The 24,111-nt window shown below is 43.5% G+C and overlaps 1 protein-coding gene and 1 long non-coding RNA gene across 2 annotated transcripts in view; one reads left to right on the top strand and one right to left on the bottom strand.

The window, feature by feature from the left end:
- LOC122231021 overlaps window positions 1–24,111 on the top strand; it is a 73,499-nt gene that overhangs the window by 3,996 nt on the left and 45,392 nt on the right. The gene's annotated exons all lie outside the window — the stretch shown is intronic.
- ELMOD1 (ELMO domain containing 1) overlaps window positions 18,236–24,111 on the bottom strand; it is a 91,127-nt gene continuing 85,251 nt past the window's right edge. The window contains exon 13 of the mRNA XM_042957825.1: window positions 18,236–19,487. Coding sequence (XP_042813759.1) covers window positions 19,315–19,487 — 173 coding nt within the window. The 3' untranslated portion in view covers window positions 18,236–19,314. The remainder of the gene's footprint in view (window positions 19,488–24,111) is intronic.

The following is a 24,111-nucleotide window of genomic DNA, read 5'->3' as shown; positions in this document are numbered from 1 at the left end:
AAGTATGGATGTTTTGTACAAATGGGAAGCTCTCAAAGGTATGCCATAGATTTGGGTTTTAGAAAGATATCTCTGGTAGCGGTATAATACAAAGTTTGGAGGAAGGAGAGAATAGAGGCAAGGTGCCTTCGAGGTGGGTAATGGAACAGCCCAAGGCAATATGGGTTTAAACAGAACCCACAGTGGGGCACCTGTGTGGCTCAGTCCGTTAAGTGTCCGACCTCAGCCCAGGTCATGATCTCGCGTCTGTGAGTTCGAACCCCGCGTCGGGCTCTGTGCTGACAGCTCAGAGCCTGGAGCCTGCTTCGGATTCTGTGTCTCCCTCTCTGTCTGCCCCTCCCCCACTCATGCTCTGTCTCTCTCTGTCTCAGAAATAAATAAACATTAAAAAAATTAAAAAAATAAATAAACATAACCCACAGTAGTAGTCCACTCCATCTAGTGATCAAGACCACCTCTTTAATGCACCCACCAATTCATCTTCCATAGAGATTTAAGGGTTTGAATTTAAATATGTGGGCCTATAAATTAACTTAGATGATCTCTAGATTTCTTGTCTATGTTAAATTTCCATCATTTTAAGAGGAGCCTTGTCTATCGTTATTCCAAATGACTTGAGGATGAAATACTGTATAAAACTTGCTTTCTTGGGGTGCCTAGGTAGCTCAGTTGGTTAGGCATGCGGCTCTTGATTTCAGCTCAGGTCATGGTCTCATAGTTTTGTGAATTCGAGCCCCACATCAGGCTCTGTGCTGACAGTGCAGAGCCTCCATGAGATTCTCTCTCCCTCTGTCTCTCTGCCCCTCCCCTGCTTGTGCTGTCTCTCTAAATAAATAAATAAGACATTTTTAAAAAGTTATTTTCTTACATAAAATAAATACACGTTGTGAGGGATCAAGGAAGGTTTTTGAACAAGAGAAAAATGTGATCATAGATATCTCTTGGAAGGTGAATTGCACAAGGAATAGAATAGACTGATGGAGGAATGTTGTAGTAAGGGAACCATTTGGAACCCATGGAGAGAGTTCATGTAGAAATTCATAAGACCTGGGGGCGTCCGGGTGGCTCAGTCGTTAAGCATCCAACTTTGGCTCAGATCATGATCTTGCAGTGTGTGAGTTCGAGTCCCTCATTGGGCTCTGTGCTGACAGCTCAGAGCCTGGAGCCTGCTTTGGATTATGTGTCTCCTTCCCTCTGCCCCTTCCCCACTCACACTCTGTCTGACTCACTCAAAAAATAAATAAACATAAAAAAAAAAAAGGGAATTCATAAGGCCTGATTTAGACAGGGGGTGGAATGTGGGGGATGGGAACTGGGAGTGGGAAGGGAGGAATGATCTGGAGGGTAATTCCGTTCGGATGGGGAGAACTTCCTGTAAATACAGAGAAGGAACAAACTTCTAGGTACCAGAGGGAAGGAGGTGGGGGATGGGCAAAATGGGTAAAGGGCAGTGGGAGATACAGACTTGCAGCTGCAGAATGAATAAGTCACAGGCACAAGCACAGCACAAGGAATAAGTCAATGATACTGTAATAGCATGTATGGTAACAGGTGGTAGCTACACTTGCAGGGGGCATAGCATAATGGATAGAGATGTTGCATCTCTATGTCATGCACCTGAAACTAATGTAGCATTGTTTGTCACCTACAATAAAAGATAGTATCAAGGGTAAACAAAAAAGGTTGATAAATTGAAACTTGTTACAATGTGAAACATAATTTCTCAAAAGTTGCTGTTAAGAGAGTAAGAAGATAAACCACTGGGTGGGAAACGTTTTCAGTATTTATACAAGATTCACAGAATATATAAAAATATTATGTAAATAAGAGAAATTGGGCAAGTTTTTTTTAAATAAGAAAAGTATGGAATAGGAGTTTCATAAGTACTCAGATGGCCAATAAGCAGATATAAAAATGGTTAATTTCGAGATGCCTTGGTGACTCCGTCAGTTGGGCATCTGACTCTTAGTTTTGGCTCAGGTCATGATCTCACAGGTTCGTGGGTTCAAGCCCCACATCGGGCTCTGTACACTGACAGCATGGAGCCTGCTTGCGATTCTTTCTCTCTCCTCTCTCTCAGCCCCTCCTGTGCACACGCATGTTCTCTCTCTCTCTCTCTCTCTCTCAAAATAAATAAATACACTTTAAAGAAAGGTTACTTTCATTAGTTATCAGGGAAACCTAAATTAAAGCAAAAATTATACATGCACCTGCCAAAATAGTTTAAAATAAACAAATGTAATAATACCAAGTGTTCATGAGGATATAAAGCAACAATTCTCATAAATCCTAACCGCTGTTGTGATTTAAAATTAACCACTGTGAAGTTAATATAATCACTTTGGAAAATTCAGAAAGCTGTACGTTAGTCCTAGGAGCAGCAGTTTCACTGCTAGATTTATACCCGACGTCAATGAGTATATGTGTACAACGAAGGACTTGCACAGGAATGTTTATTACAGTACTCTTCCTAATAGACCAAAATAGAAAACAATCAAAATGTTCATGAATTGTAGCATAGGTAAATTGTAACACTCAAACAATGGAATATTATTCGGGACTGGAAGAGGACAAAATATTGGAATATGAAACAACAGGTGTAAATCTCACAAACATAGTCTTGAGTTAAAGAGGCCAAACACACTGGAGTCCATGTCCTATAATTCCATTTGTACTAAGTTCAGAAACAGGCAACTCAGATTCCGTGTTGCTACAAGTCTGCACACTCGTGGTTCCCTTTATGGGGTTGTTGACTGGAGGGAACATGGGGAGCCCTCTAGAGAGCTGATGATAACTCTCTTTCTTGGTATGAGTGGTGATTACACCGGTTATAGATATGTAAAAACCAGTGTTTTATACAGTACCATATCATACTTCAATTAAAACTTAACTAGAAAAAAGTGTAAATTATCTTAGAGGCCAGAGCACAGTGACTTGTTTTGGAGAGTTTATGGCAAGTCATCCCACAGTGGAATAACTAAATGCTAAATGGCGCAATCAGAGGTTACTCTTGTACTGGACATTTGCACTATTAAGCTTGGAAAATGATTAAATTCATTTTTCAAACTGTCACAAAAACATTGGAGGCAAGTTGGAGCCTGGTTGTGGGAATGGGACAAGGCAGAGGAAGAGACGGAGGGAAATTCATTGATTAATGTCAGTCTTCACTCATTCATTGTATCTCCAAGGTCACCATTTTATTATTTATTTGTTTGTTTTGTTGATGTTTGTTTATTTTTGAGAGACAGAGTGTGAGTGGGGGAGGGGCAGAGAGAGAGGAAGACACAGAATCCGAAGCAGGCTCCAGGCTCTGAGCTGTCAGCACAGAGCCCGATGCAGGGCTCGAACTCACAGACCGTGAAATCAGGACCTGAGCCGAAGTCAGATGCTTAACTGACTGAGCCACCCAGGTGCCCTAAGGTCACCATTTTATAAAAATTAAATCTTGTTCCTTATAATACCATCTAGGTCTATTCATGTTGTCACAAGTGGCACAACCTCATCCTTTTTTAATGGCTCAGAAATATTTCATTGGACATATACGTACCACTTATATTCTATTCATCTGTTGTTGGATACTTAGGTTGCTTCCATATCCATAAACATGGGGTGCCTATATCTTTTTGAACTCATGTTTTGTTTTCTTTGGATAAATACCCAGTAGTGGAATTGTTGGATCGTATGGTATTTTTAATTTTTTGAGGAACTGTTTTCTACGGTGGCTGTACCAATTGATATTCCCACCAACAGTACATGAGGGTTCTTTATCCCCACATCCTTGGCAATACTTGTTAATTTTTGTCTTTTTGATTTTAGCCATTCTGACAGGTGTGAAGTGATATTGTGGATTTGATTTGCATATTCCTGATGATTACTGACGTCGGACATCTTTTTATGTGTCTGTTGGCTATCTGGATGTCTTTGGAAAAATGTCTATTCTGATCCCCTGCCTATTTTTAAATTGTTTGTTTTTTGGTGTTGAGTTCTAAAAGTTCTTTCTGTATTTTAGATATTAACGCCTTATTAGATATATTATTTGCAAATGGCTTCTCCCATTCAGTAGGTTGTCTTTTTGTGTTGTTGAAGGTTTCCTTCACCATACGAAAGCTTTTGGTTTTGATGTAGTCCCAGTAGTTTGTTTTTGCTTTTGTCTCCCTTGCCTTAGGAGACATATCTAGGAAAATGTTGCTATGGGTGATGTTAGAGAAATTACTGCCTTTGCTCTCTTCTAGGATTTTTATGGTTTCAGGTCTCACATTTAGGATCTAAACTGGAATTTTAACCTGTGATTTTAACTACTACACTTTAGTGTCTCCATAAAAAGTAAAAAAAAAAATGTTAAAGGTGGAAAAGCACATGATGTGTATGGAACTGTATAAAAAAGGACAGGAGATAAGAGATAGCCTAACATCATAACTTATGCATAAGACTGGTTCTGGTGGAATAGTATTGTATCAGTTCAGCTTCTCAGTTCCCTGTACTGGAAACTGAATCAGAATAGCTTAAGCTAGGCAGTTTGTTGATAGGAAGTCAGAGGGCTCACACAATAGATAGGAGGCTGAACGACCAAGGCTTGGAAACGTAGGACCCATGAAAACCTGTGGAAACCTCAGTAGGCATTGTGGGAAGGGAACAGTCTGGTGAGCAACGTCTCACCAACCCTAACCCACCTGGCTTAGATTCTAAGTCCTCAGGAGTGTCTTAGGGGCCAGTGTTGCGTCACTCCTGCCCCCACCCCCAGGGCCAGGAGAAGGAGAAGCTAAGCCCTTCATTCTGTTGTGAGAATTGGTTTCCAAGGACTTTACTCTGTCTAAGATTGTGCAGTGGAGGAGAATTATTCCCCCACAGGAAAGCTAGGGTTGGGGGGAGGGGGGAGGGTGCTAGCTGGAAGCTAAATAATGACCTGGTCTGCTAAGACTAGTATAAGAGAGCAATGACAGCTGATATTGAGTGTCACCACTCCCTACATCATCAAACGGGTGTTTATTTCGACACTGAGGCTCTGTGTTCCAAGGAGCAAAAGACATTTGATTATTTCCATACCGTCAAGAGTCCTCATTACTTTTGGGAGATTTGAAACGTTTCTGGAAAATGGTAATAGTCGAAAGATAATTCTTTTTCATCCTATATTTAAAGCTAATGTCTAAGTCTCCCTCATGGTTTGCAACATGATTCAGATCCTTTAGTAAACTGTCCAAGCTTCCAAATTTCTGGCAGTACATTCTTCCCATTTCATGGGAAAATCTGGCTCCATTTCTCTCCGTCAAGTTTCCTGCACCCCAGGGCCCTCCCCCTCCTCTGGTTTCTGTGTTGCTCTACTCCTGCATCTTGCCTGTGTGCCCTGGGTCACATCACAAGGATCATTAGGTTCTGCTCATTTTATGAGTCGGTGTCTCTTCTCCTCAGCAACTTTATCTTTGCCTCAAGGCCTCGACCCCTGCATCATTTAACAGTCTATCAAAAACTGTGTGAATTGAAACTGGTAGGTTGATTGGTTTGATTAGCAAATTACCTTTTTTAACAACCTGCTTCCACCCTTCAGTACTCTTGGCCCAGCTCTCCAAGCCCTCAGGCTGTTAGCGTGCCCAATGTAGCAACCTACTCCGGCTCCAGCCACGTGCCTGTGTCTTTCTCTTTCCTGCTGTCTTCCCGAGCGCCAAAACCAGCCCATTAGTACTGTGGGCTTTTTGCCTTTGTTAACTTTGATAATCATGTTATTAGGCGTAAATGGAGAATGTCTGTTTCAGATACAGATGCTGCCTTATAAACCACTGCACAACTTAATGGCTTCAAAGAACAACCATTTTTTTTATTGCTCTTGAGTCCGTGGCTGGGTGGTTCTGCTGATCTGGGCTGCGATTGACTAATCTTGGCTGGGCTTGCTCATACGTGTGCTGTCAGCTGGCAGGTCAGCTGGGGCTGGTGGCGTCTAGGTTAGTTTTGCTAGGATATCTTGACTTTCCTCCACATGGTTTTTGGTTCTCCAGCGGGCTAGACCACGCTTGTCCTCCTGGTGGTGGCTAAGTTCAAAAAGAGGAGGAGGAAACCTGTGGTTTGTTTTTCAGGCCTCTCTATCAGGTTTGAGATTGTCCCACTGGTAAAACAAGGCACGAGGCTGAGCCCAGAGTCAGTGAGGAGAGCAGAGAGATCAGATTCAGAGAAGTGTGAAAATTTGCAATGCAAGTACAGTCAATCTGGTACAACACCCAATTAAAGTAACTTTGAAATTAACCAGGCTGGTTGCTTGATAGGTGTATATTATACACATATATAAATATTTAGGGGTGTGTGTGTGTGTGTAGTTTTAATCCAAGGTAGTAATAGCAATCAATGGAGTAGTAACCAATGGAGTGGACATTGGTTGTTTTTTTGCCACTATGCTCCCCCCTTGTCCCTCCTTCTTGCAGAGGTCCCTGATTTGTTTAGGACTGAGTGATTTCTCCTGTACTCTCTGTGTTTACAGTTTTGGGAGAGCGGCATGTGACCGTGTTTAGTGAACCAAAGCACCACTTCCCTCTAGTAGCAGTGATGGGCACACACCTCCAGTTGGGCCAGTAAGAGACTCAGTGTGAGGTCTTTATCTGAAGCAGGCTCCTGCACCTAACTCCTTGGCAGGGCCCGAACCTGAAAGTAGACATTGTGGAAGCTGCTTTAGTCACTGCCGCTGTGGAGCCAAGAGATGGAGACAGACTCAGTCCTGGCGATGGTGTCTGAGCTGCTGGATCCATCTGTATCTGAAGACAGACACGGGACTCATTTATTCATTTACATGAGCTAATGAATCTTCTCTTTTTATTTAACTGAGTTAAAAGGTTAATACATATAAAGTACTTAGATCAGTATCTAGCAATAATAAGTACTCAGTGTGTGTTAATATTATTTGTTTATGTCAATTTGACTTGGGTTTTCTGTCATCTGTAACCAAGTGAAACTTAACTGATGCAACGAACGAGAAAATATGATGAAGAAGAGAGCCCGTTTACAATAGCGACAGGGAAATAAAAAATCCATACGTATTCACCCAGACAGAAATAAGTGAGACCTAAGTGAAGCAAACGATGAAACGTTATTGAGGGACCAGAAGAAGATTTGAATATTTGAAAAGAGACAGCAAGAACCTGGCTTGGAAGATTCCATGTTTTAAGTAGATGAAATTTCCATAAAATAATCCACACATTTTTCTGTGTATTAGCTCCTCCTTCTCTCTCCCACAGCCCGATGCCTCTCTCTCAACTCTTCCAAATATATACCATCCTCTTCCTCTAATCAGGTACGAACGCCTTGTGATTTAAGCTTTCCAGTAGTTTCTGAATCTGTTTCCTCTTCCCCATGCCCACCCTGACATTTCCAGTTTGGGACTGCATGGTCTGTTTCCTAGACCGTACTACCAGTCTGCCATCAGTCTTGCCGCCTTACTTTTGATCCCACAAGTTCACCGTCAAGTCCCTGCTCGTTATTGAAGCCTTCGAGGCCATTCTTATCCTGTCTCCCTGCTCTCTGACAGCCCTGAGCTGCTTGGCATGCTTCGCCTGGACCGTGCTCAACAAAGGCAGGTTGGTGCCTTTGTTCGTGTGGTCGCCATTAGTGGCGTCTGCTATGGCACCTTTGTTCACGTGGTCCCCGTTATTGGTGTCTCCCATGGCACTTAAGAGCTAATGCCGACCTCACTTAGTGTTATGGTTTGTTGACGTCTGTCTCCTGACTAGACTGGCAGGCAAGGAGCGTGTCAGCTTTGTATCCTGAGCCTAGCACAGAGCCCTCAGTGAATATTTGCTGGTGGATCGATGAACAAATGCATGGTTCCCTGGCCCTCTAGCTGCGCAGGAAAGGAAAACTGAACATTTCTTCAAGGGGTATTGCACTTACGTAAGAAGATTGTTCACAGCGGGGTGTGTGGTGCTGCGGAGTGGGAGGAAGCAAAGAATATTCAGGGTCGAGCAGTGAGATGAAAATGAATATGGTCACTTGTGCTGAAACTGTCATTCCTTGCAGCAGCGATAATAACAAGACATAAATATTCATGGTGCCATTATTCAGAGACTTACGAAGTGTTGGCAGAGGATGTGCTGTCTGGAAATTTTGCTTCAGTGCCTGAAACTATTACTGCTAATTTTTTTTAGAGGAAAACCCAATGAACTAGTGGTCTCAGAGCCAGCGAGATCATGAGACTCTCACAGGGTGATGGCTAAGTGAAAGGAGGCTCTGGGCCAGCACCAGCCCAGGGGCCTGCTATCTGACAAGGCTTTTACTGGGAGTATTTGTTAGGCTTGGCTCTCACCTGTGTGGCAACACGGGGCTGTTCTTGTAAGACCGTCTCCTCTTTCCTGCCAAAGAACATGTGCCTACAGTTAGATTTCCGAGGCTATTCTTTCTTTCTCATAGTTTTATGTATTATTTAGACAGAAACATTTGTTATTTTCTCCAGATTGTGGATACCATGCAAACTCATGGAAGAGAATCTGGAAAACGTAGATGTGTATAAAATAAAAATGGCTTCTGTCACCCAAAGGTAACCATTTTGGTGTATTTTCTTTCAGTGACTTTTCTGAAAAATATACGAGTGCTGAGCTGGTGGGATATGGCATCGGGCTGTGTCGTAGAGACCCGCACTGGCCAGAGAACTGGGTTTGCGGCATATCCTTATTTCTGTCTAGCTGGGAGGCTCTGAGCCAGCCACTCACCTGTTCCCTGCCCTGGTTTCCTCATTGTAAAGTATGGATTAAGACAGTACTCCACAGAGTTAGTCTGAGAATTAGAAGAGACGCTCACTGCAAAGCCCTGGACTCAGGGGACTCACGGGGTAGTGTGGAATTGGTGGCCAGGGATTGGCAGCTATTTCTAGTAGCTTTAGTGTTGGTAACGGAAGTTGTCCCGTCCCTGACGTCTCCACACACTCCTCCCTTTCCTCGTCCCTGCGTCTAACCAGTCACCAAATCCTGGTGATTTTACTTGTTCTGTGCTACTCAGACATGTCCTTTCGTCTCTGCGGGGAGGAGGTCCTCCGATGCACCCCTCAGTCTCTGCTTTGGTTCAGGCTCTCAGAATTCCTTGCTTGGGGTATCACAGTTTTACTGGCCTCTTTTCTTGCTGCCTCCCAAACCGTTTTCCATGCAGCAAGCAGAGAGGAGTTCTTTTCCTTTTAGAGAGCACACAAGTGCAAGCAGGAGAGGGGCAGAGGGACAGAGAGAGACAGAATCTGAAGCAGGCTCCACACTCAGCACAGAGCCCAACGTGGGGCTTGATCTCACAAACGTGAGTGAGATCATGACCTGAGCCGAGGTTAAGAGTCGGACCCTTAAGCAATTGAGCCACCCAGGTATCCCAAGAGCAGTTCTTCAATGTAAATCTGACCATATGATGGTCCTGCGATAGTTACGGGGCCACCATGTTTGGCTCTGTGCGTGTGTGTGCGTGTGTGTGTGTGTGTGGTTCATGTAGGAGAGACAGGGAGAGTATTTGTGTGTGTGTGTGTGTGTGTGTGTGTAGGAATTCTGAGGGTGAAGGAAGGGGTTTTGTGCTTGAGCCCCAGAGGAAGTATGGAGAGGTTGACTGAAGTCCTTTCTGGTCTGGAAAGCTTCCTGATGGACGAGGGGGTTTGGGCCAGAGTCTGAAGGCACTGTCTTCTTCAGCATTTTTGGTGCAACTATAGCTATAAGCAGCGCTGCTGCAGAAACCTGGTGCCCGGTGGGCTCTGAATTACTTGTCGTAACGTCTGCATGACCCACAGCTGCAGTGTCAGCTGCTAAAGCAGCAGTGAAGCCGGGAGGCTGAGCCGGGAGGCTGAGCTCAGCTGAGCTGAGCTGCCCGTCAGAGCCCTGGGGAGAGCTCCAGCCCACTGCCAAGGCCAAGGCCCCCTCTCGGTGGTCTGTGGGAAAGCCCATCTGGATGCATGGGTATGCCTAGACCTTCCAGGGAAGCTTTTGGATGAGAGCTCTGTGTTCCTGTAAATGCGCACACCTGGTATACCGCACCCTCCGTGACTGGGCCCTTGCCTTTGGCTCTGGCTCCTGCCTCATTTCTAGTTAGGTACCCAGGAGTCCTCTTGCTCACACTGTTCGGAGCTAATGGTGTTTCCTGGGTGGGTCGTGTATGTCTCCATGGCTTGGTACCTGATCTCTTAGTCAGGATTTCGTCCAGGTGTAATTAACAAAGACTGACACGAAGAACAGCCTAAGTCACCTAGTGTGTTTTACTTTCACATGAAAGTCTAGGGAAGACAGTCTAGGGCTGGTAGGTCTCCCACTAGGAGTAGGGCTGCTTAGGGACTTGGGCTCCTTCCAGCTTACCGCTCTGACATCCCTAGGATGTAGCTCTTGTATTTGTGGTCCAGGATGGCAAATGTCACAGCTAGTTTATAGCAGCAGGACGAACTGAGAAATAAGTAAAGGGGCACAGGGTACGTTCTGCATTTCCTTAATGGAATATTCTGAGAAGCTGCCCACAGAACTCCTACTTACATGATATTAGCCAGAATTAGTCAAGTGATCATACCTAGCTGCAAGGGAAGACAGGAAGTGTATGTCTTTACTTTGGGTATAGCCAAAATTAGGGGTTTCAATCACTGTGAGAGATGGGTCAGATAGATAATTGGGGAATGGCTGCAGTATCTAGAAATTCCTGCTCGTCTTTCATGCAGAATGGTTCAGCTCCTTTGGGAAGCGATTTGGCTATTTCTTATAAAACTAAAATGTGCGTTGCTGCCATATGTCCATCACTAGATGGATGGAGAAAGAGGATGTGGTGAATATATACAATGGAATATTATTCAGTCATAAAAAGTAATGAAATCTTACCATTTGCAACAACATGGCTAGAGCTAGAGAGTAAAATGCTAAGCGAGTTAAGTTAGTCAGAGAAAGACAAATATATGATTTCACTCATATGTGGAACTTGAGAAACAGAACAAATGAACAAAGGAAAAGTGAGAGTAAAGAGAGAGAGAGAGAGAAACCAAGAAACAGACTCTTAAGTACAGAGAGCACACTGCTGGTTGCCAGACGGGAGGTGGGTGTGGGAATGGGGGAATGGGGGAAACGGGATGGGGATTATTTTCCCGTAAAAATGTGCACACTGATATTCAGAGCAACTTTATTTGTAATAGCCCCAAACTAGAAACATGTCAAATACCCTTCAGCAGATGAATGGTTAAACAAGTGATGTTTGGTTATTCCATGGAATAGTGCTCAGCCATGGAAAGGAGTATTGATCCGTGGAAAAACTTGGATGATCGCAAGGGAATTATGCTGAGTGAAGGAGCCAATCTAAAAAGGCTACATACTATCTGATTCCATTTATAAAACATTCTCGAAGAGACCAGATGATGGAGATGGAAAGCACATCAGTGTCAGGGCTTAGGGCCGGGGTGGGAGAGGAAGGTGGGTGTGCTTATAGAAGGGCTGCGTAAGGTATCCTTATGGTGACTGAAATGTTCTGACATTGACTATGTCAATGTAATTGTAATTGCAATTATGTGATTGTATGTTTTACACTGTGTAATTGTGTCAGTTACACAAACGTACACACAGGATGAAACTGCTCAGAATACACACACACACGCACCAATGAGTACATGTAAGATGAAATCTGAGGTAGACTGGAGTAGTGTCGATTTCCTGGTCGTGATGTCGTGCTCCAGTCACGCGAGACGCTACACTGGGGGGAAATGGATGAAGGGCGTATGGGATCTTTCCTTATCATGCTTTACAGCTGCCTGTGGTACGACATACAGTTGTCTTCAGAAGTTTGATTAAAAGTGCTTTCAGGAAGTAAAATTAATGTAATTAAAACATATCAATCCATAAAAAAATAAACCCACAGCAAGTGAATAGCATTTTAGAAAGATCCTGTTTAGATGATCCACATATCTCCTGAAAATAGTAATTTTTAAAAAAGAAACCACACTCACACATGTTAATTCATTTCATATTTATATAGAATCAGGAACACAAGTAGAAGCAAGGACGAGATCTAAAGCCGGGAAATTAGCTGTGTGGCTTATTGTAAGGGTAAGCGTAACCCCAAACGTAGCAGTTTCATAAAACATTTAAATAGCTTTCTTAGAACTGGCATGTTTTAAATTGGTTTAAATGTGTCATTTTTGTTCTAGATCATGAGAAAAGATTCAGATTGTTGTAAGTCCCAGATTCTTTGGTTTATTTAAGACTGGCCCTACCTTGTTCGGCAAATATTTTGGTTCCCTCTTTTTTCTTTTTTCTTAAATTTATTTTTATTTTTAAAAATTTTATTTAGATTCCAGTTAACCTACGGGGCAACATTAGTTTCAGGTGCACAGTGTAGCGATTCCACACTTCTGCACACCACCTGGCGCTCCTCCCAACTGCCCTCCTTGGGTCTCTCTTAGAGTGGGGTCAGAACACTTGGGCTCAGAGTCGCGTAATTTTGATTTTCATCCTCTTGGTGCTTCCAGGCTTCCGGGTTTGCTCTAGGAAGCACACACCTCAGACTTCAAATGACTTCTGTGGATAGTTGCTAAGTTGCAACCAGGTCGTTTCTGTTCATTGAAGGGGACACCTTGGCTAACATGTGAAGACTGTTGTCTCCAGCATGTAAGAGGCTGGCCGCTCCGACAGACTCCTTGAGAACAAAACTCTGAGAGTGGTGTTTGGTGGGAGGGAGCGTCTGGGGCAGCACCAGCTTTGGCTACTGTAAGAAGCTTCTCAGGAAGCATTTGGGGTAGAAGGGCAGGCCATCCTCTTGGGTCCAAGTCGATGTCTTAGTCAGTTTGGGCTGCTCTAACAGAAAATACTGCGGACTGAGTAGCTTAAACAACGATTTATTTCTCATTGTTCTGGAGGCTGGGAAGTCCATGCTCAAGGTGTCAGCAGGTTCAGGGTCTGGTGAGGGCACTCATCTTGGTTTGCCCATGGCCATCCTGTCATTGTATCTTCAGGTAGAGAGGGGCAGAGGGAGAGAGAGAGAAAGAGAAAGAGAGAAGGGATTCTCATGTCTCTTCATAAAAGGGACTACTCCCATCCACCCTTATGACGCTTATGAGGCCCACCCTTAGGAGGCCTCTACCCTCACGACCTAATCATCCCAACACCCCCCTCCTGATATCATGACATTGGGGGTTAGTCCATCACAGGCCTCCTCCACCACGTTGACTCCTGTCTGCACCTGTGAGTGGCTGACAACAGAACATGTAGTCCTTCTTTGCTTTCCAGAGTAAGTTGTGGGAAAACAAAGGGAATGTTTGATTTATTTCTCAACCATAAACAGTTGAAGATTAGGCCTTGTCAGGTTTCAGCAGAGAGTGGCTGGATCAATACCCTCTGGAGCAGTGCTTGTCTAACTTGAAAGTGCACACGACCCTGCTGGGGAGAGTGTTACATGACCTTGTTCAGCAGGTCTGGAGAGGGGCTACGATGATTCATGTCGCACAGTGCCCGTGTCGGTGGCCCCAAGACCACACTCCGCAAGCGAGGCACTGGGTTTGGACAGTGAGGTCTGGGAGACCAAGGACGCTGCCTTGTTTCCCATTTTATCCTGTCTTGGCATGACGCCTGGCACAAACGGAGTTCTCAATAAATATTTGCTGAATTGAATTAATGGGGGACACCAGCTACAAGGACAAATTTTATAGCCTAATTTTCTTTGAGAGTCAGCTCATAGCCCAAAACCAAATGGATAATACCAACCATAACTAAACATGTGTTTAACCAGCCCTTTGGAGTTTCCCAAGCCCTTGAATTGATGTTAGTTTATTTGATTTTTACTCTTACAATAATCCTCTGAAGAGGAGCTGTTACTATTGTTTTTCTGTTATGGATGATAAAAGCCAAGTCAGCAAGGGCAAGTCACTTGCCTAAGGAAGGCTAGCAGAAGGTACCCTGCAACATGGGTGTTCTGACTCCTGGCTTTTTCCTCTTGTACTTTGCACGAATAGTAAAAACTTGACCGGAAGTAGATTATGTAACTCTTGGTATCGTACAGCTGGAGCCTGCTGATGTCCCTATTCCTTGTTAAGTGCCACACACTTGGCATAGAGGAGCTAATAATGTGTCTGAAATGTAAGTCTGTGGGTGTGACCGGAGATGTGTCAGAGAACTCACAAGCTCTCACTGGGCTGCTGGACCAAACTCAACTATCTGTGCCTGAAGGCTCTTGTCTCTCCCTCCCAAAGGAAGGGAGTGCATCTATGTTTAGTTTCCCGAAGGACCAGAGATTCCCTCCCCCAGGGCACCATCCCACACACCCTGGGGTCTGCAGGGGCAGGGCAGCTGGCAGGCAGGTCCAGACTGCCTGGCTGCAGAGTGACCGTGGCAGGTCACCACCTCCCCTGAGGTTGCTTTCAGGCCTGTCCTGAGAGAAGGGCGGACAGCAGGGAACTCGGACCTACAGTGTGTCTAGATAGCACGCAGGCCCTGCTGTGCCTTGGGACCTGGGGTGCGCTCACATCTTCTTTTCTCTTGCTAATCCTTGCTTTAGAAATTTCCCTGATGAAGCCTCTTCCAAGACCCATGCCTGGAGATGCTGTGGAATTCATCCGAGCTATTGTTATGGGGGGTGGCAATCTCAAAGGGACCTCCCTTCACCCATCTTGCGTGACGGAGGGGGTTTGACTGTTTTGTAGGCGGAATCTCAGCTTGCTCTTCTCTTTGCGACACTCACCTATTGCCATTGGCTTTTCATCTGTGGCCTCTTTTGCAAAGCAGACCACAGTTCCGGGTACATAATAGATAAAATAATAGAAAGGCACTGAGTCAACATTTTATTTTTTGTAACTCTGCCCCGACCCCTCTCCTAACCATCTATGTGAACATATTGCAGTCCAGTCTCTGCAGACCCACCGAGGAGCCTCACTGACGTTTCCCACAGGGGAGTCTGGAGGAGTTGTGCAGGCTTCCCGGACTCTCAGGAGAGAGCTTACAGTCCTGTCAGAATTGTTCTTTGTGTATCAAGGAAGCAATTCTGAGCAAGAGTGGGTGACGTCCTGAGGGACAGTGTGGCAGGATTTGTAATCTTTGTAATCTGCCACATGTGAATTCACCCTGAAGACGCCCGGCAAGAACTGTTATTTACATATATATTACCCCTTGAGGGGTAGGGGGCGTGTATGTGTTTATAATCTACCCTGGGCAGTGGAGGATAATTCCAACTAGGGAGACGCATACTGATGAAAAGTCGGGGCTTAAGGCCCTGGGTTCAAGATCTAGCTGTGCCGTTTAGTTTTTCTTCTTTTCTGTACCTATTGACCAGCCTTTCCCATTTCACCCAGCCTCCCCCGCCTGCTCTGGCAACCACAGTATGTCTCTGTATCCATGAGTTCAGGGTTTTGTTAGATTCCACATATAAGTGAGAGAAATTTGCTTTTCCCTGTCTGGCTTATCTCACTTATCATAATGCCCTCAAGTCCCATCCATGTCACAAATGTCAGAATTTCCTTCTTTTTTGTGGTTGAATAATATGCCATTGTATACATATGCCATGTTTTCTTTATTCGTCATTTGATGGACATGTAAGTCGTTTTCATGCCTTGGCTATTTTAAGTAGAATGCTACAGTCAGCTTGGGAGTGCAGATATCTGTTTGAGTTAGTGCTTTCATGTCCTTTGGACAAAGACCCAGAAGTGGATTTGCTGGGTTATAGGCTAGTTCTAGTTTTAGCTTTTTGGGGGTCCTCTGGTTGTACCAGTTTGCATTCCCACCAGCAAGTGCACACGGGTTCCCTTTTCTCCACATCCTCACCAACACTTTGCTCCGTGAGGTGATACCTCACTCTCTTGAGATGTCTGGCGATGTATTTGATTCTGTAAGCCTATCTGTCTAGAAAAACAGGCAAGCAGTCTCACTTTGTATGTTCATGAGGGGATGGAATAATGCAGATAAAGGCCAGCATGGTCCTGGCACATGGCATCAGCACTCACTGAACGTTAGTTCTTGAGATGGAGTCCATCCCGGAACCCCTTTCATTCTAGGACCCAGTGTTACTCTCGCTTCTGCTCTTCTGCCGTGGTCTGCAGATTATAGAGCAGTTACTCCAAGCCTCCTACCCTGGGCAGTGGTAGAGGCAAGGGTTAGAGGCATCGCTTTGATAGAGGACGTCACTGTGGCTCAAAGTTTCCTAGATATGGTTATGGACCTGGCTGACTCTTTTTTTCCCGTCCCCTTTTTCTTCTGTTTCCCATCCCTGATTGCCACACTTCACCAACTCTCATCCTCTTCTGATATTTCTTCAGTTTGGATCTGTCCCATCTGTTTACAGATCAAGATTATCTGTGGCCATGGAGTCTGATTACTGGGTTTTTGTTTCTCCTACTGTTGACTTCCCATAAGCCCAGCCTATTCACCTGACCTTCTCAGATAAACCTCATGCCTCTGATGGGTCTTTTTTCTTTTTTTTTTTTTTAATGTTTATTTGTTTTTGAGAGACAGGGAGAGAGCATGAGCAGGGGAGAAGCAGAGAGAGAGAGAGAGACAGAATCCAAAGCAGGCTCCAGGCTCTGAGCTGTCAGCACAGAGCCCAACATAGGGCTTGAACTCACAGACTGTGAGATCATGACCTGAGCTGAAGTTGGACACTTCATCGACTGAGCCACCCAGGTGCCCCTCTGATGGGTCTTTAAGGTGTTGCTAGTATCCTAGATATCACAGTGTCCATGTCCCTGCGGTGTACTTCTCCCAGAGGTTAGAATGTGAAGAAATCAGGTTGCATTTGTCTGAGTCGTGGGTGGACAGTCCCTACTTAAGTCTGTCTCTTGGTCTCTCTCAGCCACCTAACATCTCCATTTCCTCAGACTGTCAGTTTACCCTGTTGTCCTGGAGAAATTATTCACAGCATCCTCTTTTTTTTCCTCAAAAGTATCTTGAGCTTAGAAGATATATTGTAAGGGCATCCTGTATTTTGGGATGGGTATATATTTAAGTTTTCAAGTAGAAAACATGGTGGATTATCAGGCAAAAACATATTTTTTCAGTACAATAACAAGAATTGTGATAAGGAAAGTCCAGTTGAAGTCATAATTTTCAAAAACGGTGCTTCAAAGGGTTTTCTTTCTGTAGTGAAAACTAGAATGTGTTTTTATCATAGCAAGCAATGTTTTGGAAAACTTGGAAGAGGCTTGCTACATGATTTACATTCTAAGTGGTCAACCCTTGTTCAGTGGAATAAGTATACACAAGCTAAGAATGCTCAAGGGGAAAACACATACACATCACACATTTTTTTAAGCTTCTGAAACCCTTCTCTTCTTTTTCTCGCTTCCCTTCATGTTACTGGGCAGAACGCATCTTTCACAAGCAGGTGTGAACAAGAAGTCTGATAATACTCAGAACTAGTAATAATACTCAGAACTAGCAGGAGCCGGCAGCCCATCCTAAAATTCTGCAGCCATGTTAAGATATGACTGAGCGAAATCGTGCAAGGAGCTGGGAGAGAAAACTTCCAGCTTTGTTACCATCAGCTGTCTCTACCTGAGCAGAAGAGACAGTGAGGTAGTGTAAATGCCACATACTATCAAGCCGCATCAGTGACACAGGGCCACAGTGGATAGAAAGAGACAACGTAGCCTTCACACACAGCAGCCGCAGCTGCGGTAGAAATTCGGGGCTCCCAAGACAGGCCATTTACCAGGTTCACACATTCTCACTCTGTCGTTCCTCAAGATACATGTCATGCGTTAATCAGGTCCTTTCCTTCTGCACTGTGTAGAAGGGCACAGGGCTGTAATAGAGGCCGGGCGAATGATGCCACCTGGTACCCAGCTGAAAGAGGACGTATAGCAGAATCCCAGAGGAGCTAGAATGGACAAGGAAACAAAGGTAGCTTAATGTTTCCTTTATCAGTTGTCTTCCCATAGACAATCCAGGCTTTATAAGGAGGTTACAAAGAAAAAGCTGGATCCTATTCTTTCATTAAAGCACCATCAGGCCTCAATGTTAAGTAAAAGAAGTCTCTCAGATATGACACATGGTAATTTACACCTGGTTACTCGGAATGATGGCGTGATTTATATTCAGCTCTAGGTTGTCCGTCTTTGACATTCTACCCACTCACATCTTTGCATATTCAAAGGCTGTGGGAGCACAAAAATATTAAAATGAAATCCACTACACATTACAGTAGAATGACATGTAATTTATTCATATAACTGACAGTTAGGCAGTACTCAAAATTCATTTAAGTAAGCAAGTGATTACACAAACGTCTAATCATACTAAAATCGATAGTCAGAAGGTATAAAATACCATGGGTATGAAATGCCATGGTAAATACTATTCAACAGACTACAATCATAATTCCAAACGAAATCATGGTCTTTCAAATGATTTTTAGCAGTTTTGGAATGATGTGATTTTTCCCCCCCTCCAAGCCATTTACTTTTTTCACTGATACAAGACAAGGTCATTATTTTCAAGAAATACGACAGAAGGACACACCTTAGGTCCCTCTCTTGCAACACATTTTCTTGCAAATTGTTTTTTTCATATAACCTCTTGACATTAAAAATAAACCAGTCAGCACTCAGTTCCCCAAGCACAGATGCTTGGATCAGAAGAGTGCCAGGGTGTAACTGAGTTCAGCGAGAGACAGGCAGTGAAAAATCTTCTGCAGCTTTTGAAGCGTGCATACTTCTTCTCTGAGGCTCCAAGCATCATAAACATATTTAGGCATCCAAGCCAGTAAAATCAGGGGAATAAAATAATTTGATATCCATATGACTAGGATACAATCGCAACTGGGGATAAGTTACAGTATAATTCTGCGGTACTTTGGACAAAAACAGCACCTACCTAAATCTGCTTCTCGTAAGCCTCGTTACATCGTCATGAAGCGCAGCTACGTTTGCAGGAATGGTTTGGTTTATCATGTGTCTGTCTGTATTATTTGCAAGTCATATACTTCAGTGGAATGAGGTCCAAGCGTGAACCCGGCCCGAAGAGCTAGCAGCGGTAGTCATGAGACGTATCAATAAATTAAAAGGCTTTCACAGAACAAGAGTCCGCTAGATCTCTCACATACAAAAGACAGCTAGAGAAGTACAGTTCTTCGATGCTGAATTATGAGGGGGAGGAAAACAATCTAAAAAAATAGAAAACTCTCTCCATACTTGGGTGTCAAGGCAAATGTAACACTGCATAATGCCACAACATGAACAGTCACTGGATGGCAGATACTCCAGAAGCGGTGATATCTGGGGATCTGGTAGTTGTGACCCAGAGATGAAAGTACCGTACCAAAAGGCATGCATACAATCACTGTGTGCACTCAGTGTATGAGCTGGGACCTAAGCAGGGAACTAACACGACAATGAGGCAGTGTTCCGGGGGTATCCGTTAAAACCAGTATGCGTGACTACATGTTGATCAAACCTTCTGAGGCAGCGAAGTGTGGGCACAATGCCATGTCTGGGTTCCGCAGCTGTTTTATGATCCTCTTGCGAAATTTCTCCCGCACACGATTGAATTCCATGATGTCCGTGGGGTCCTCTTCAATCCAAAACTTGTGAAACTCGTGCATCAAGTAGCCTGTTACAGAGAAGACAGTGATAAGATTGCAGGAGAAAGAAAAAAGTCCTTAATCACATTCAGAGTCACTGAATGCTGAAAGAGATGTCCGATCATTGGTCAATTGACGGCAACCCTGGGGCTCAAAGAAGAGGTCGAAATGCAGCAGATATCCTGTTTTGGATTGTTCTTTAAAACCCGTGGGTGAGGAGAGGGCAAATGGGTGACCGGCACTGAGGAGGGCGCTTATTGGGATGAGCACTGGGTGTTGTAGGTAAGCCAATTTGACAATAAATTATATATATAAAAAATAAAATAAAATTCGTGCAGTAGAAACTACCAGTCTGCAAGATTTTTGCGGCTGGTCCTGGGATTATTGTCCCTGTACTCAAGGAGGGAGACAGACAGTTCTGCCGTCTCTGGAATGTGCACCACGTCTGGAGCAGAACCTGAGGGGCTGACAGTGACCACTTCATCCTGCCCCTCCTGATTAAATTAACATAATGCCTGATTTTTCAGAATTACTCCACTCAGCCTTTTTTCTCTTGTTACTTGATTTGAGAAAAGCTTTAAATTACTCTGACAAATCAAACAAATGTGTTCTGACAGTCTATTATGAGACAATAAAAATTGTAAATCAACTCTGAACAACACAGAGCAGTCATTAAGCTACATGAAATTGTTACTAAGACCTTCTTGCTCTGAAGCATAATGTCCTCTTCAAATACTTCTGTGTCTCAAAAATGTTATCTATGAATAATATGGATTGGGAACGTTTTCGGAATAAACATTAAGTATTGAATCTATTCATTGTGCTATTTCCCCACTGTGCACCGCCTCCCTCCCCTCCCCCGCCCCCCCCGCCCCCATTTAGAACTGACATGTGAATAGCTTTTTAAAAAGACAATAAAAGATACTTGTATGTAGTAAACCTATAACAAGTTCAAGTGTCTTGTTATATATTAGGAAAAAAGTACTTAAGAAAATAATCGTACTTAAAAAACAAAACAAAACAAAACATTACAGAAGCTTTTCTTGGTATTAGCATTAGAAGGAGCAAGGATTCCAGAGCCAGAAACCTGGTTAGAATCCTAGCTCTTTCCACTGGGGAAGGAGTGAGCAGAGAGATGATGGGGGGTATGGGAAGAGAATTTTGGAACAAACATGTTAAGTCCTAATAGTAAAAAGTAAAAATTAAAGCCATTTGTTTTTCTATTTATTAACTAGCTACTTACGAGAAAACCTTGAACATTGGTCCACAAACAGATTTTTAAAAATCTTTACCCTATCTTGCTGTAATACAAAATTAGAAGTGACCTTCCTTCCACCCCCAAAACACACTTCCAGCTATTGGTCCACTTGCACAAACTTCCCTGGTTTCTCATTCATTATGCTGTTAAATATGCTTATACATCTTTAAGTATATAGTCTCTCTACAACTACAGGAAGAAAGGTAGTAAGGAAGGAGAAAATTTGGTTTGCTTTTTGTGGGGATTGACCATTGCATTTCTTTTAGGATTAGATTTATATCGGGCCCTCCACACATAACTGATGTGACTGTTTTTAACATCTCTCCATGGGGACAACACATCAGTGCTGACTCAAAGGCCTCTGGGTCACACAGCCCAGGGCCCACTGCCACTGTTAAGGAAACCTGATCACATTTGGGAAACCCCAGATCAGCAATCCCAGGAGCGGTCCTATCCATCCTGCTCTATCTGCTGCTTGGATTCCCCGAGGCAGCGTCCGGCCTTGAGCTCTTCTGGTGACAATGCTGACATTAGCCTGTCCCATGGATGAAGAACCTGGTTTTAAAGGGATTTTCCTTACATTGGGCCAAAATCTGTTACCCTGTATTTCTTGGAACAAATTCAATCTTTCTCCAACTCAAATATTTGAAGTGTCTTTTATGCCCTGAACTTCTCTCTTTTCTAGGCTAAGCATCCCTATTTCTCCTCACCATTTCTCACAGGCCATGATCAGGAGTCTGTTTATTATTCTGGTTGTTTTCATGCACATCAAGAGGAAGTTGTTTCCTCTAATCTCAATATCTTATTCAACCAAAAGAATTCAATCATGTGTCCATTTCAGTGACTGGGCGAATGCCTGAAGTATCCTGAGAATGTTATGAGGTACTTTTTAAAAATGCAGACCTCTCAGATTCAACCGCAGTTGAGTAAGATGACTCTCAGGTCACTAAAGTTTCAGATCCATTGTTCTAGAAGATGCCATTTTTTTACGTTCCTTTGGCTTTTTTCTAAATGTTATATTTTTTTGTGGTTCTATGTGAAATCTTACGATAATTTATAATTTCTTCCTCCTGTGCTATATAATATACATAATCTTCCTGACTTAGCCTCTGAGCTCAAGTAAATGTGCCTGAGTTGTTTTGTAGAGTCAGACTTCTAATACTTCGAATTAAAATTATACATAATCAGCTAAAAGCATCTTATCAGTATCTGATGAGTTATACGGTCTTTATCCTTATCAACAACAATGAACAGGCACTGGGAAAATCATCTTCTAATGAAGAATTTACTTTCTCATCAGACACATGAAAATATTCACTCTTCTCTACAATGTGCTGGTATGATGGCAGCTGACTCTAAGGTGATCTTGTGTAGCTCAGAGTGTTAGAAGAATGCAGACCCATTTGGTTTCCCCATTTTTCTACCTTAAATGCAGTTACAGAAAGACATTTTGAAAGGTTTTAAAGACAGGCAAGGATAAGACTAGAGGTGGGTGGTTAACAATCTGACCCCACTCTCAGGATCCTTCCTCTTAAGAAGCTACAAAAGTGAAGCTGTCCCATCAGGAGAATAGTAACTGTATAACATGATTTGAATCAAAATGCAGAAATGGTGGCTTGGCTTCCAGGGTACACATGATAATTGTAAAACTCAACTCGTTTTTATATGAACAGAGTGTTCCTATATCCATTCAGTCAGTTGGCCAGTTGGCTCATCTGCCAGGTAACACATATGCAACAGATACAAGAAAAAGGTAGAGTTCCTGTGTTCCCCAATTCTCTACCTCTTGGAAGAGACACCCAGGTAGACAATTGCCAGTGATGATTTATTAGCTGAGAAAGCTAACAAAATGGTGTGGAAAGCAGAGGGAGGAAACAGAGGCCAGACTATTGCTTATAGTTTCTTAATTCTTAACAACAGCTTTGTGGAGTGGGCAGTGCAGATATAGCTTCATTTTATGGATGAGAACATTGGGCTTAGAAAAGGCATTTAAATGATGTACAATCCCACAATACAGCTGGAAGCTGGAAGGCGGAACCTGAAGTTGGCTGACTCTCTACCACTGTACCTGCTGCCTCTTCCAGTGTACCCTCTTCCTCTGGTTCTTACTCTTACTGAATAGTCGCTTCTGAAGGTCAAAGGAAAGATCATTCTTTTTCCTTTTCTGGTCACTGTACTTTTCCTTGTGCTCATGACACCTCACCTTGCTTCATTTCAGGGAAGCTTTAGACTGAATGCAGTTTTCGTAGCATACTGCCTTGTAGTGCAGTATTCGCTGAATACTACTGTAAAGTCAGAATGATAGAGCTATTATTCTCTTACATTTTTCACGTAGATGAAATACCTGTTTAGAATACTAATTTGGCTTTCCAGCCCAAGCCTGCAGTGTATTTGTTGTTGCTTGAATGTATCTTGGTTTTGCTTCGCTGCATTCAGTTAGCAGACAGCATACACATAAGCAAGGACACAAGTAATTGCAAGAATATTACAGAGGAAACGTGCAGAACTGCTCTTGTCCGATGGAGGGACAATGAATTCAGGGCACAGGGTGCTTCCTCTGAAGAGGTGTGAGTCCCTCTGCGTATACCCCAGTTCATAGGGGGATTGTGTGCTTTCTGAAAAACTGGTGAGGGCCTTGGGAAATGAGTAACCCTACTGCATGCCACTTACCCTGGCTAGGGTTCTCTTGAAACCCTATCAGTTAAGGCCAAAAGCTAAATTTTTCATGAGAAACTAGATTTCCTTTCCTTTTCTTTTTTTCTTTTCTTTTCTTTCTTTTTTTTAAGAGAAAGAGAGAGGAAGTGTGTGCGTGAGAGAAAGAGAGCTGCAGAGGGGGCAGAGGGAAGAGGTGGAAAGAGAAAGAGACAGAGAAAGAGAATGTTAAGCAGGCTCCATGTTCAGTGTGGAGCTAAGCTTCCTTTCTTCTACAAAAGACATTATCCTTTATTTTAGCTTCCTCTCCACCCATCCATCCATCCATCCATCCAACCATCCATCCATCCATCCATCCAACCATCCAACCATCCATCCATCCATCCATCCAACCATCCATCCATCCATCCATCCATCCAACCAACCATCCATCCATCTAACCAACCATCCATCCATCCAACCATCCGTCTATCCATCCATCCATCCATCCATCCATCCATCCAACCAACCATCCATCCATCCATCCAACCATCCATCCATCCATTCATCCGTCCGTCTGTCCGTCCATCCGTCCATCCATCCATCTATCCAACCATCCATCCAACCAACCAACCAGCCAACCAACCAACCAACCAATATCTACTGAGCACATACTCTCCCAGGCTCTTTGCTGAGGATACAGTAGTGCATACAAACAACAAAATGCCTATCCTTAAATGCCAATTCCTATGATTCTCATTTTG

This window comes from Panthera tigris, chromosome D1 (genome assembly GCF_018350195.1).
Source record: "Panthera tigris isolate Pti1 chromosome D1, P.tigris_Pti1_mat1.1, whole genome shotgun sequence".
NCBI classification, from domain to species: domain Eukaryota; kingdom Metazoa; phylum Chordata; class Mammalia; order Carnivora; family Felidae; genus Panthera; species Panthera tigris.
The sequence above is the reverse complement of the archived record's forward strand: the minus strand, read 5'-3'. Positions and strand labels throughout refer to the sequence as shown.